The 14,239-nt window shown below is 38.3% G+C and overlaps 1 protein-coding gene across 1 annotated transcript in view; it reads left to right on the top strand.

Moving 5' to 3' along the window:
• The window catches only part of LMLN2 (leishmanolysin like peptidase 2), a 457,833-nt gene that overhangs the window by 200,122 nt on the left and 243,472 nt on the right, over positions 1-14,239 (top strand). The window contains exon 9 of the mRNA XM_044058759.1: positions 12,867-13,047. Coding sequence (XP_043914694.1) covers positions 12,867-13,047 — 181 coding nt within the window. The remainder of the gene's footprint in view (positions 1-12,866; positions 13,048-14,239) is intronic.

Here is a 14,239-nt window from a genome sequence, read left to right as displayed (position 1 = left end):
ACACACACACACATATATCTATATGAACTGCTGTACATTGCTTCACATTCAGTCCCAAAGGCTTCAAAATTCTGTACCTTAAGGTTGTTGTTGTTATTTGGCTTTTGGCTTTTCCCAGTGGGGGGTCACCACAGCGGAACTCCGGTCCGCTAATGACTGGCAGTAGATTTTTACGGTGCAGAGTTGCCAGCTCGACGCCCAACCTTCAACGAAGGCATGCCCATTCACGCATGTCTTTCGGAACACCACTCGACCGCGGGGAGGACATGCAGACTCCACACAGAAGGCAGTCCCCACACTCCAGCCGAGAATCGAACGGGAGAACCTCTTGCTGTGAGGCAACAACGCTACAAATTCTGTACCTTAAGGTAGTTGCCAGGAACTGTGGCAATTTCTACTTTCCAATGATAATATGCATTTCTGAATGCCATTTGATTATTTTGTCACACATTTTGTTAAAGACTCGTGAGAAATTCCTGATATTGTTTCCACAGGCTCTCACATCTCCTTTTCCTCCTCTGTTTGGCACCTGACATCATTTCCAGTCACTGTGAACTTCTCCACCTAATTTATACTTTCTGCATTTGTTTGAAATTAGAAATTATCTCATGTATGTTTTCTGTATTTGTTCAATTATCTATCTGTTTTATATATATATATATATATATATATATATATATATATATATATATACATCCTTGTTAACCAGGGTAGGCCAGTGATACACATAGACTTGCTACAAACTGTTCTAACATGTCTGTACTACCACACCCATGCTTTGGAGGCTGCAAGTAAATGAGCAGCCTTGCAGTGCCAAAAGTGCATCCCGGAGCACAGTTATGCCTACTTCACATCCCCAGCCTTCATGAGATGTCAGCAATGCAGTGGTATGACCTACCTCCCTCCCTTCCCCACACTTCCAGTACTGAAGAGCCAGCACTGGTGCCTTATTTCCACCCTCCCTCACTAGCTTTTCCAGTGCCAGTTAGCCCCAGGTTGTCAAATGACAACAGGTGTTTTATGGACTCTTCAGGTTTAAAATATGCAAAATGTAAGCACCAGACATCATGAGCAACACAGAAAACTGTGCAACCAGTTTATCAGAAGGTGTCCATGATGCTAGTGTCCCTTGATCTCCTTGATTCTCTGTCAGCAGTCAGTCTGCAAGGATGTCCCTGTAGGAGACACAGAGCCCATTCATTTACCTTCATGCCAGCTGTGGCATGTGGTTTGAAGGATCCTGTAGCAACCATTATTAATGCTAAATATTTTTTTCTATTCCATGACTTCAGTATAACAAAATGAGGTCTTAGTAGCAATTCAGTTTGTTTTGTGTACACTGAATGACTTTTAAACATCTTTGGACTAGGTGATGTGGTTGAGGAGAAAGAGTGATAAATTGAATATGCATATTACTGTCCAATATATCATAGACGGGACATACATGACTAGACAGTACATTTGTGAAGTAGGACAAGTGGAAGCACATCTGTAATTCTGTTGGATCAAGCCCCAGTGATCTTAAAAGTTGGGTCAAGTATTTAGGGCAGGAGGTTAAGGAAATGGTGTTTCTAGGTACATTAGGTGAGAAGGGAGAATTCTACTGTTTGGTTACAGCGCACTGTAAAATAACTTCTCAGGTCAATTAATATTAATTGTCAGACTATTTGGGAATGAAAAAAGCTTAAGAGAAGTAATTAAAGCTGTGTATAAAGAGAAAAACTGAGATATGGGAAAGGAGTAGAAAGAAGTGTAATGAAGGGTTAGATCAGATTAACATCTTACAGAAACAAGGTGAGTGTGCTTTGACAGGATGAGACACTAAAGCTTCAGAAGCCAAAGAACAAAACTGAAGACTTTCTGGAAATGTTCATGATTATGCAAGGGTAACAGTTATGCAAACATATTTTGTTAACAACCTGACAGTGCAAAAGCTGCCAGCAAGAAAAGTTAGGAAACATAAGTAAAACGTTGGGTCAATGAGAGGATCCTAACATTAGGAAATGAATGCAAAGACCAGAGGAAATCTTAAATTCTATATAAATTTCTATGTCAAACTGTATGAAGCAAAATAATTTGATTCCAATGCCCCTGGGCAGATGGGAATTTGTTTATGGGGGTTAGACTTCACAAAGAACAAAGAAGAAGCAGATTATTTACAGGAAGCAGGAGGGACTGATGAAATACAAAAAGATGCTATCCACACGAGACAGCAAAAACAAGCCATGATCAGATGGCATTCCAGTAGTGGTCTGAAATATGGGGTGAGTTGATAAATGTCTGGAGAGCATAATATAATAGAATCTTGAATGGAGGACTGATCCCAATCTCATGGACAAGGTCTGTAGTTGCAGTTATCCATAAAGACAGGAAGGACTCTACTGACTCAGCAACATATAGGTCAATCTCCATTCTGAATCATGGCTAAAAGATATTTATGTCTTTAATTGTCATGTGGATGGCAAGACTGCTACCAATATTAATTGATATAGGCCAGTGTGGCTTTATTGAGGACCATCAGGGTTTTATTTATTAATTATTTTATTTATTTATTTAACATCTGTTAACCGGGAAAGTCTGACTTGGAATGAAGCCAATTTTCAGTGGAGGCCCAGGGAGAAATGCTCCAGACACATGTCTTTGTAAAGTGGGAGGAAACTGGAGCACCTGGAAGAAACCACACGAATGCAAGGAGGACATGCAAACTCCACACAGAAGGAACCCCAGCCGAGAATCGAACCGGAGAACCTCTTGCTGTGAGGCAACAACGCTACCGCTGCACCACTGTACTGTCCATCGTTTTGATAATATCAAAAAATGTTGATGATATAGAAAGATGCACAACCAAAAGAAATTAGTCTTATGTTACTTAGTTTGAACACTAAGAAGGTATCTGAGCATATTTGCTGTGAATACTGGAGGAATTTGTACTTCCAGATAAATTGACAGCAAGTGTTATTAGAAAGCTTCCAGCTGTAATGTACTACCAGGCAGGGTTGTCCCCTTTCTCCTTTGCTGTCTGCTCTTTATATAGAGCCCATGACAGACTGAATAAAGAATTTACAAATAATGGGATGTGACTGACAGAGATCCTAACATGACCTGGCTTTATCTACAGGTGGCATGATAATATACACAACCAATTCAGAAAATTGAATTCCTGCATTATTTAGAATTTTATTTATTATCCTTTGTTTTCCAGGTTAGTCATACTTTGCTAGTAATCTCTTTTCAGGGGAGACCCAAGATGGCATTTGTACTACTAGGGGAAGTTCAGTCAGGGAGTCATGGAAATTTCCCTACTCTTTTTGATAGATGTTGTGAGATCTTTTACATTCACCTGAGCTACTACCAACTCAGACAGATGAGACCATAGCTTAATGTCTCATCTGAAGGATAACAGAGTCAGGAGTGAAGCACCCCATCTTAAGTTGCATTGCAGTATCAGAAATTGATCTACTTGGTATGGGGATAGAACCCAAAGTCTTCTGCACCAAGTGCTAGTGTGCTATCTGTTCCAACACTCAGTTTCATGTATTATTGAGTTATAAGATAAACTTGGATAAAACATAAGCTATAACAATGAGCTATGCCCATTTAAATGATTTGGTTCATTGGTTCCCTTACCTGTGGGGCCAAGACCCAAATGAAACCTGTAGGAATTTAGATTAGAAAGCATACTGAAGTAGCAGTGTGAGATAAGTGTGAGAGAACTAAACAAAATACTTTAAGAAAAGTATGGGATTTACAATCGCTAAGCAAGGATTTAGACCGTAGAATTCAATTTGTAAAGATGTTATTTATTCCTACTATTGATGAGGATATAAACTTTTAGTATGGAAAGGAAAAAGCGCTAGACATAGTTGGGAACATTTCATAACACAGCATCCACTGTCCGCCCACTGCAACCAAGTGGCAATCAGACAGAATTGTAGCCAACGGCTTGGACTAGCAGTAGAGAAGAGAGATACTAATTCTCAAGGTGATGTTAGACTCAAATCAGACTAGGATGTGTGCACTAAAATATGAATCTAGCTCTGGTGTGCAAGGCTGAAATGCAAATAAATTAATGAATTGATAGGATATAGCATGTATAAATGCAGTGTAAGAAATTCCCCATCTTTCTATAGAGACATGGAATATGGAATAAGCCACTTCCACTAAACTACTGCTAAGGAACAGAATATAATAGGAAGATGGAACAAATACATTGTGTGCATTATAGTTAGAAGAAGGAATACCTCTGAAAACAATATTAGGCACTTCTAATCAGTGCAGAAAAGATGATGATGCAGAGAGATGGGATCATACCTCTCAACTTCTCAGTTCAAGAAATCTGGACAAACACAAAAATAATGGGGGGGGGACAAAGACCACAAAATACAGACAAATTTTAAATATTGCTGTTATAAACTTAGAAAGTTGTTGGAATAACAGGTTTTGTGTTAGCATGTATTTTCTGAAGAATATGAAGTCTGAAATTCAAATATCTGTCATTATTAAATGACATCTGTAAAATAGTGTGTGTTGTACCTTTAAGCATTTCCAAGGGCAGCACATGCATGTAAATAGTAAGCACATGATAGCTTCAGTGCCATTTTGAGAGGGCAGCCAGACTGTGAGCATGTATTAGTGTGATAGCTAGTTTGTTTATAAGTTTACCTAAGTTAAAGTTATTTAGCCTCAATCCTGATGTGTTTGTACATAATAAAGCTGCTTGAATAGAACCCACAGATGTTTGTCTGTTTTATCCTGACCACACGAGTGACATGGTGTCAGAAACAGGATTCCAGAGAGTATTTTTCAAAGCTACAGGATACAGAGTTAACAGTGAATGCAAACTAAGTGAACCAAGTAAAAAAAATGGGCCAGAAACAAACTAAAGTTAATGAAAACTTGCACAAATGGTTTATTTTATCAAAAAGATAAAACAGAGCATTACAAGGGCACTGAACACATTATTAAGCAAATGGGAAGCACAAAAAGGTTGTTAATGAAACGAAATGTTTAAAAATTAAGATATTTGGTAAAACGATGATCAGTAAAGCACATAAGGTGTTTGGAATTACATCGGAAATGCAAAACAAGCATGTTTAAAGTAAAACTGGAATGTTTAGAGTAGAATGAGCACAAGAAAAGTACAATGGGCATGAAAAGAGATTAAACTAGAAAACAAATATAATAAAGGGCAAAAATGGCACGTTAAGCATAAATAAAGCAAGGCGACTGCATGTTTTTTTGGCAAACTACTGTGTTTTGGCATAAACTACTATTTCACATTTATGAAGTTATTCAGCACATAACTAGAGTTATTCAAAGTATCTTAAAGTGTGTAAAAGTGCTTACAGTTTATGTTTATTACTGTACATTTATTCTGAAGAGTTTATTTGTGTGCAAAGTGCAACTATTTCATAAAGTGCAGTTAAAATACATCAATTTCGAAAAGTTTCTTCTGCTGGGTGTGTCTATTTGCAGAGTGCTGACATTACAGAGTGTTTCTTGCACTGTACAGAGTTATTTAGCCAAGTACAGCCATTTTGGAAAGTTTCAGTGTGCTGTGTACTGTTTACTCGCAAAGTGCAGTTACTTCGAAATGTTTCTTACTCTGAGCTTCTTCAGCCCAGTTCATTCGCACAATACAGTTATTTTGATATGTTTCTTACACTGATAAGAGGTGATTTCTTACAGTACAGTGATTTCAAGAGTACTCTTGTACCCAGGAAACTTATTTCACAAAGTTCAGTTATTCAGAGGCTTGTTGTGCTATTGGGCATAGTTACAAGTACTGGCATAAATTTCTGGCATACGTATATGTGTGTGTGTGTTCGTGCATACTTGCAAAAGCCTTTACTAGTACGTGTTAATATGGCACAGGCATTTTGCAGACCAGGTCCACTTGTATTTGATCAGAATATTGCAGAGAATTGGAGAATATTTGAGCAAAAGTATGATATTTTTATATAAGCGGCTTATTTTGACAAAGCTGCACACACCATGGCATTCATTTTGCTAAACCCAGCTGGCAGAGGCCACTGAAAGAGAACGTTCATCTGTGTATGCACCACCAGTATATGAAGGAGAAAAGGAAAACCATCATATTGTTGTACAGGCTGAATCAAGGGAAGACCCCAAGTGTTTGAAATGCAAATTCAAGGAAATGTGCAACCCCTAGACAAATGTTACATTAGAGAGGCATTTGTTTTACACAAGAGATCAAAAGCAAAGAGAAACTTTTGCAGCTTATATTACTGACCTAAGAAACAAAGCTAAAACCAGTAGGTTTGGGGATTCAAAAGATGAGTTAATAAAGGACAGGCTTGTGTGTGGTACTAATAGTGCTGCAGTGAGAAAGATTTTGCTTCCTGACAGTGATTTAATGCTGAGCAAAGCTACTGAGATTTGTCAAATTCATGAAGTTACAGAAAGGCACACATGTATGCTTGCAAGTGATACGAGCATGGTTTCAGCAGGCTCCAGAGCAAATGTAGACAGCATGCAACACATGGCTAGCAGAAGAAGGCCTAAGCACATGGCAATTGTAACCCCTGCGGGTGTGGCAAGTAGAACCTGTAGTTTTCCAGCAAGTTCTAAGACAAGCTCAGTGAAAAGGACATGCTCAGTACAATACAAGGGTGAGTCAGCAAAACCCAAATTAAGCTTTATTGTTAACTGTCACAAATGTGGTGCCAATAATAAGTCTAAAAGAGAAAAGTGCTTAGCATTTGGTCAACAATGTCACAAGTGTAAAAAATGGAACCATTTTCAAAAGTTTTGCAAATCAAGTAAACCTCACACAGTCATAAAGAAGAGTCACTTAAAAAGCAAGTTGATCATATAGAGAGCTGCAACCCTACTTTCTACGTAGATGGTGTATCAGTAATTGGGGAAAAGGTTGATGCAGTAGATTTGTTGGCAAAGAATGAAGTGTTTTGTACTGTCCAGATCAATGGTAAATCCACCAAGTTCAAAGAAGACACTGGTTCAAAGTGTAATGTCATGTCAGCAGACACATTTGCTAAGGTGAGAGCTGGTGAGCAACTTAATGTGGCCAGTTTTGTAAAACTTGCTGCTTATGGAGGTGAAGAAATTCAAACTGAAGGCTCAGTAGTGCTTTCATGTTATTTGGCTAGGAACCTCTACAGCTTACTATTCTATGTAGTCCGAAGACCTGTGCAGTCATTATTCGGTCACAGAGTCTGTTTGAGAATGAATCTGCTTTCCTTTACCAAAGAAGTTCATCATATAAGCACATGTCTCAGTTCCAGTTTTACTGAAGCTATTTTTTTTCAGAGTATGCTGATGTTTTCAATGACAAGTTAGGCAAACTTCCAGTTGTGTATTCTGTGAAATTGGATCCAGAGGTCAGCCCAGTGGTAAAAAACAGCATACCAATAGTTATGCAGAATAAAGTCAAAGCTCAGTTGGATAAAATTGTGCAGCAAGGTGTAATTTGTCCAGTTACAGAACCTACTGAATGGGTGTCGCTCATAGTAGCAGCCCACAAAAAAGGCTCAGATGAAATCAGAATATGCATTGACCCAAGAGATTTGAACAAAGCATTAAAGAGACCACATCACCCTATGTGTGCAGTCATGGAAGTCACAGACCTAATACTGAATGCCACTGTTTTTTCTGTCTTGGATGCAAAAAGTTCATTTTGGCAAGTGATGCTTGATAGCAAATCTTCACTACTGACTGTATTCAGTACCCCATTTGGAAGATATAGATTCCTCAGGATGCCATTTGAATAAATTCTGCAAGTGAAGTTTTTCAGAGTGCAATGGAGCAAATTTTTTTCAGGTTATCCTTGTGCCATAATAGTAGATGATTTATTGGTTGGAGGCAAAGGTGAAGCAGAGCATGACTGAAACTGTAGAAGAGTTCTAGACAGAGCATGTAAAGTGAACTTGAAGCTCAATCCTCTGAAGTGCAAATTCAGACTTCCAGGAGTTATATAAATGTAGGTCATTTATTTACTAGCACTGGCTTGCGTCCAGACCCGTCCAAGCAAGCAGCCATTCTTGAGAAGCCAGCACCAGATAATGTTCAAGCTCTACAATGTTTTCTTGGTATGGTCAACTATTTAGGCAAGTTTATACTAAACTTCAGTGAGTTGACAGCACCTTTGAGAGAGCTAACCTACAAAAATGTCACATAGTCTTTGTTGGAACAGCACCAGAGAGCATTTGAAGACCTTAAGCAGAAAATTGCCAACCCACTTGCATTAAGATACTATGATGTCAATAAACAAGTAACGCTTTCTTGTGATGCTTCAAAATTTAGTCTTGGTGCAGTTATTCATCAAGAGGGCAGGCCAGTTGCCTATGCATCTAGAACTCTTACCCAAACTGAAATGCAATATGCTCAAATTGAGAAAGAACCTTTGGCAATAGTATTTTGCATGTTCAAAGTTTCAAGATTATATTTATGGTCAAGCTATTCAGATTGAAACTTATCAGCAACCTCTAGTCACTATTTTAAAGAAGGCTATGCATTCACCTCCAGCAAGATTACAAAGAATAATGGTTAGACTGCAAAAACAAATGGTCTATACAAAAGGCAAACTTCTTTATCGGGCTGATACCTTATCCAGATCACCCAGAAATACAACTGAACAGCTTAATGCAGAGAATGTTGACTTTGATGTCATGGAAGTGCGTAATTTTTCTACCATGAGACTTGATGAGCTGAGAGATCACACAAAGACTGATCCTATTTTGCAAAAGCTCAACCATTTAATTAATGTTGGATGGCCATCAAAGCAGTTTAGTGCACTGCTTGAAGTGCAAACTTATTTTCCTTACAGAGATGAGATGTTGATGGAAGATGGAATTATTTTCAAAGGTCCTAAAATTGTTGTTCCTGCTTCCTTACAATGTGAATATATCCAGATTTTGCATTGTGGTCACCCAGGTTCCGAAGCTACTAAAAGAAAGGCAAGAGGACTAGTATTTTGACCTTTTCTAGCAAAAGATATTGATAAAGTACTTTCTTCTTGTTCAGTGTGCAATAGTACTAAACCTCACTTGCAAAAAGAGCCACTTCAAGTAAAGGCGGGTTCCTGAACTGCCTTGATCAACAGTAGTAACGGTTATATTCATGTGGAACAATCAGCATTACTTAGTGTTGGTAGACTCTTAGTTGAGCTGGTTTAAGATCAATTTACTACCTAACCTAACGTCCACTGCTGTTATCACCAACTTGAAACATCATTTCTCAGTCCATGGGAGTCTACAGAAGCTTATCTCTGATAATGGTACCCAATTTACCAGTCAGTTGTTTCAGAAATTTGCAAAAGAATGGGACTTTGTACATGTGACTAGTAGTCCAGAATACCCACAGTCAAATGGACTAGCTGAACATGCAGTACAGAGTGCAAAGCAATTACTAGAGAAGTCAAAGCATGATAATACCAATGTCTTTTTAAATGTACTCAATCTCAGAAACATACCCCATGACAATATACTTGGCTTGCCTGCTCAGAGATTCTATCTAGGCAAACCAGAACAACCTTGCCTATCAGTTCCAGTTTGTTGAGGCCTAAAGGTAAGAACAACAGAACAATCAAAGTCCAACTATTCAGTAAGTGTTCTTTCTAGAAGTCCAGCTATGATAAATCAAGCATATTTCTTTGTCCATTGAAAGAAGTAGACAGTGAGGATACAAACGGTGAAAGGTTTCGACTGGACTTGTGAAGTAATAGGTATATGTGCCAAGCCAAGATCCTACTTCGTGGAATCTAATGGTGAGGAGTACAGGAGAAATCACAGACATCTTCCTGCATCAGATTCAATATCAGAGCATTGTTCCTGTGATACAGACTCTAGATCCAGACAACGTTCCTGTTGCAGAACATGTCTTAACTCCTACTTCCGTTCCTGATGATGTTTCTGATATCCCCAGAGTTGAACATTCAGCAGAGACAGTCCCATTTGCTAGACCTAGTTCTAATTTCTATGTCACATGATTTGGTCATATTTCCGGACCCAAGTGTAAAATACACAGCAACCTGGACATAATTGCCTATATGTATTTAGTTCTGTATAACTGCATGTCAAATAATTATTTTGAATCAATTGCATGTCAGTTAATGTCATCAGTAATGGATGACTCATTTCTCAAAGAGGGAGGATGTAGAATAGCGTGTGTGTTGTACCTTTAAGAAGCATTTCCAAGGACAGCATATGCATATAAATAGCAAGCACGTGCTAGCTTCAGTATCATTTTGAGAGTGCAGCCAGAGTGTGAGCATGTATGAGTGTAATAGCTAGTTTATTAGTTTATGTAAGTTAAAGTTATTAAGCCTCAGTCCTGATGTGTTTGTACATAATAAAGCTGCTTGAACAGAACCCACAAATGTTCATCTCTTTTATTCTGAACAGATGAGCGACAACCTCAAGCCCTAGTAATTTGCCAGAAAACTACAAACTTTATGAGGAACAGACCAAAAATGTGAGGCAAAAATTAGGACATTCTGTAAAAATCTGGACAGTTGAGAGGTATGGCTGGAGTAATGGAAAAGGAAGACATGGTTAATGCCTGGATAGAGGAAACAGTTAAAAGTGCAATGAGATTGCTGTTCTTGTGGCTATAACAGAGTTTAGCTTTTGTCTTTCAAAACATCAAAGAACAGGCAATGTCTTTGTAGTGTGTTGGATGTCCAGATTTAGTGTCTCCTCTTGTTACTGTATCAACAAAAAATGAAAGACCGGGAACTGTCCTCCTGTTGAGCAGTAACTGCAGATGGACTTAAGACATTAAGATTGATTAAGGATTCAAGGGTGAGATGTGGGTGTGTTTTCATAATCATTTCTATTGCCATGACAAGTAAACTAAATAGTCTATCAATGTGTTTTTCCAAACAACGGGAGGAATGTCATGGACAGGGTAGAAAAACATACTATACAACTGTGTATGCTAGGTGCTGGAGAAAAATGTTAATGCTGACTTGTTTTTGTGGAATGGAACTATTTGTGAGTAGTAGTTATTACTTTATCTAGGGTTTGTATTTCTGTAGTAAGCTAGTCAGAGAACTTAAGATTTCTGGAGGTTACTTTTTTCTATATGCATCTTATTTTTTCACTTCCCCTGACAGCCTGTGTATAATTTACTATGTATATTTATTATTAAAGAAAGTTTATTTATTTACCTGTAAGCTTTTGGGTCTCATGTATTTATTTATTATAAATATATTTATGCATTATCAAACAAGATGCTGATCAATATTTTTATTGTTGGGTAACTAGCTGCATGACTTGCCTTCCAAAAGATTGCCTAAGACCCACTACCACTGAATGAAATAGCAATTTGTGCATTTTACATTCGGCTTGATTTAAGACCAGCAGGTAAATGGAAGTCTCAAGAGTGGTGGCAGTGCTACAATGTCACTACCATGCCAGGAATAAAGCTATGGGAAATCAGAAAATTCTGCAATCCATCCCTTGGGATTGTGTGTGTGTGTGTCTAAATTATTTTTGTGTGAAAGGCAGGTAACATATATAAAGGGCTACTAGAAGGCATTCATTTAAAGATGGAATGATGAGACAGGAGTCTGTAGGAGTGCCAGGTTAAAGACACAGCTCTGTGACCCGTGTGTGCAGTCCAATCAGGATGTGAAGGCTGGAAACCCATACTAGAGCAGTGATGCATATTACCATTATAGTCTTGGAGCCAAGTTGTACTTTGTAAACTAGTTATTAACAGACTTGTGTGTACTTTCTTGCTATTATATCATCCTTAGTTTTCAGTGATGGAATTCAAACCCCATAGATGTCAATCTTTTTAATGTCAGTGAGTGACTTCCTGAAATCTGGGTGTCATATTTAGGGGCAATCGCTGCAGCTGACCTTCACATTTGATGGCAGTGGTGCCAATCCAACATCACAGGGGGCTTCACTGTATTTGCAAACAGATTTACATTGCTGGATATATGTAAAATATTTGAATACTAGGGAGCATACTATCTGCTGTTTTCTTACAATTAAGTCCTTTTAAAGATTATATTAAACCAAAAATATTGTCTTGAAGTTGTTATAAAAATGAATAAAAGTATTGCAAATAAACATCTCATGAAACACACTTTTTGCTTATCTTGCAGTCTACAGTAACATGTATCATGTGAGTGTCTGTGTGTCCGTTTCCAGCTCTATACCATTATTTATAGCTTATTTATTTGCTAAAAGGTAAAATTACTGCCTGTAAAAAAAAAATATTTGTAGATGGCACAACATTATTAAAGCAGATACTATACAGAATAAGATATTCCACAGCAGCATTCATTCGGCACATGTAGAAGCAGAAGAGATGTTAATGCAGCCTCTAAATACACAGAAATAAAGAGCAGTATAGCATGTAGCTGTGGATACATACAAGAGCACTAGCAACACTGAGACAAATAGCAAATGCCACCCAAAACATGAACAAAGGACACTTAGAAATTAACATATAATGTTCCGGAATTTCTTATTTATTTTGCTCTCTAACCTGCCAGATAACACACATTGGCTGCATTTAACTTGTAAGAACTGTGATCTGGCATAGACTCCCTCTTTATTGTCCTCATATGTTATCCTGCACTGAGGTACTCTGTTGCATCATCATAAAAATCAGGAATTGTGAGGTCTAGACAAGAAAATGAGAACCAAACAAAGCATGGAATTTGAGTTCTGCAAACCACAGTTAGAAAATTTGGACTTTTGAAATGTACTGAAGATAAAAGATGTACATTGTGCAAAAAATTGCCAGATTTGTTTTCATATTTAAGGGACTGTGAAAAGGAGAATTCTCAAATTGTATTTTGTACATATAAATAAAATCATGTTTCTTATTTAATAAAATATGTGAGACATCTGTTTTTTTTTCCACAGGCCAGTGCAGGCGTACCTTCCTCACACTGGGAGGCTAGGGTCCTTCAGGGCTCACTAATGACAGCAGCACTGGGACAAGTGAACTTGACACAGCTTGATGAGATCACACTGGCAGCAATGGCTGATACAGGCTGGTATGAAGTTAACTACAGTATGGCAGAGAAACTTGTCTGGGGACAAGGTAAGATGCAAAACCACGCTTAAAACTACATGGCTGTAAGTGTGATGTAATGATTGGGCTTTAAATATGGTATAACAAAAGCGGGCTGTAAACATAGTACAACTACTGTAAATAGAACACAGGGCAGTAAGTAAGGTATAATGAGTTTTGATAGAACATAGAGATGAAAGCAGAGCTGTAGTAAGGTATGTTCGCACTCTGGACAGTGTCTAGATATGACATCCCCACAAATGACATTAAAGGCTTAAAAAAGAAAATACATCCTCTCAAAGTTAAGGAAAAAACAAAGTAATCTCAAAGTTGAAAATCACAGCAGCTTTGTTTAAACAATACAGCTGCACCCACATGGTACAATTACTGCAGATAGAACAGAGGCAATAGGTATGGTAAATGACTACAGATTGAATACAGGGCTGCAAGCATGGCATGTGACCGTAGGCACTTTAAGCATAGCACAGTGACTTAGAACAAATGGCTTTAAACATGGCACAGTGACTTAGAACACATGGCTATAAGCATGTTACAGTGACTGCAGGACTATAAGCCTAGTACAGTGACAGCAGATAAATCAGAGGGCTATAAGCATGTTGCAGTAATTGTAGATGGAACATGGAGCTCTAAGCATGGTATAGAACAGAGAGCTGTAACCATGTTACAGTGACTGCAGATAGAACATGGGGCTATAAACATGCTACAGTAACTGCAGATAGAACACAGGGCAATAAGCATGGCACCACGACTGCAGGTAGAAAATAGGGCTATAAGCATGTTACAAAGACTGCAGATATAACACAGGACTATAAGCAAGGTACAATGACTATAACTAGAACAGAAGGCAACAAGCATGGTACAGTGACTGCAGATGGCACATGGAGCTCTAAGCATGGTGTAGAGCAGAGGGCTGTAACCATGTTACAGTGGTTGCAGATAGAACACAGGGCAATAAGCATGGTACAGTGACTGCAGTTATAACAGAGGGCTATAAGCATGTTACAGTGCTTGCAGATAGAACACAAAGCTATAATCCTGTTGCAGTGACCACAGATAGAACATGGGGCTCTAAGCATGGTACAGTAACTGCAGCTCAAACACAGGGCTATATGCATGGTACAGTGACTACAGACAGAGCACAGGGCTATAAGCATGGTACAGTGACTGCAGATAGAACGCAGGACTATAAGCATGGTACAGT

Source organism: Protopterus annectens, chromosome 16.part0 (assembly GCF_019279795.1).
Source record: "Protopterus annectens isolate FY-2018-M chromosome 16.part0, PAN1.0, whole genome shotgun sequence".
Classification (NCBI taxonomy): Eukaryota; Metazoa; Chordata; order Ceratodontiformes; family Protopteridae; genus Protopterus; species Protopterus annectens.
Note: the sequence above shows the minus strand (reverse complement) of the source record. Positions and strands in the feature narration are given on the sequence as shown.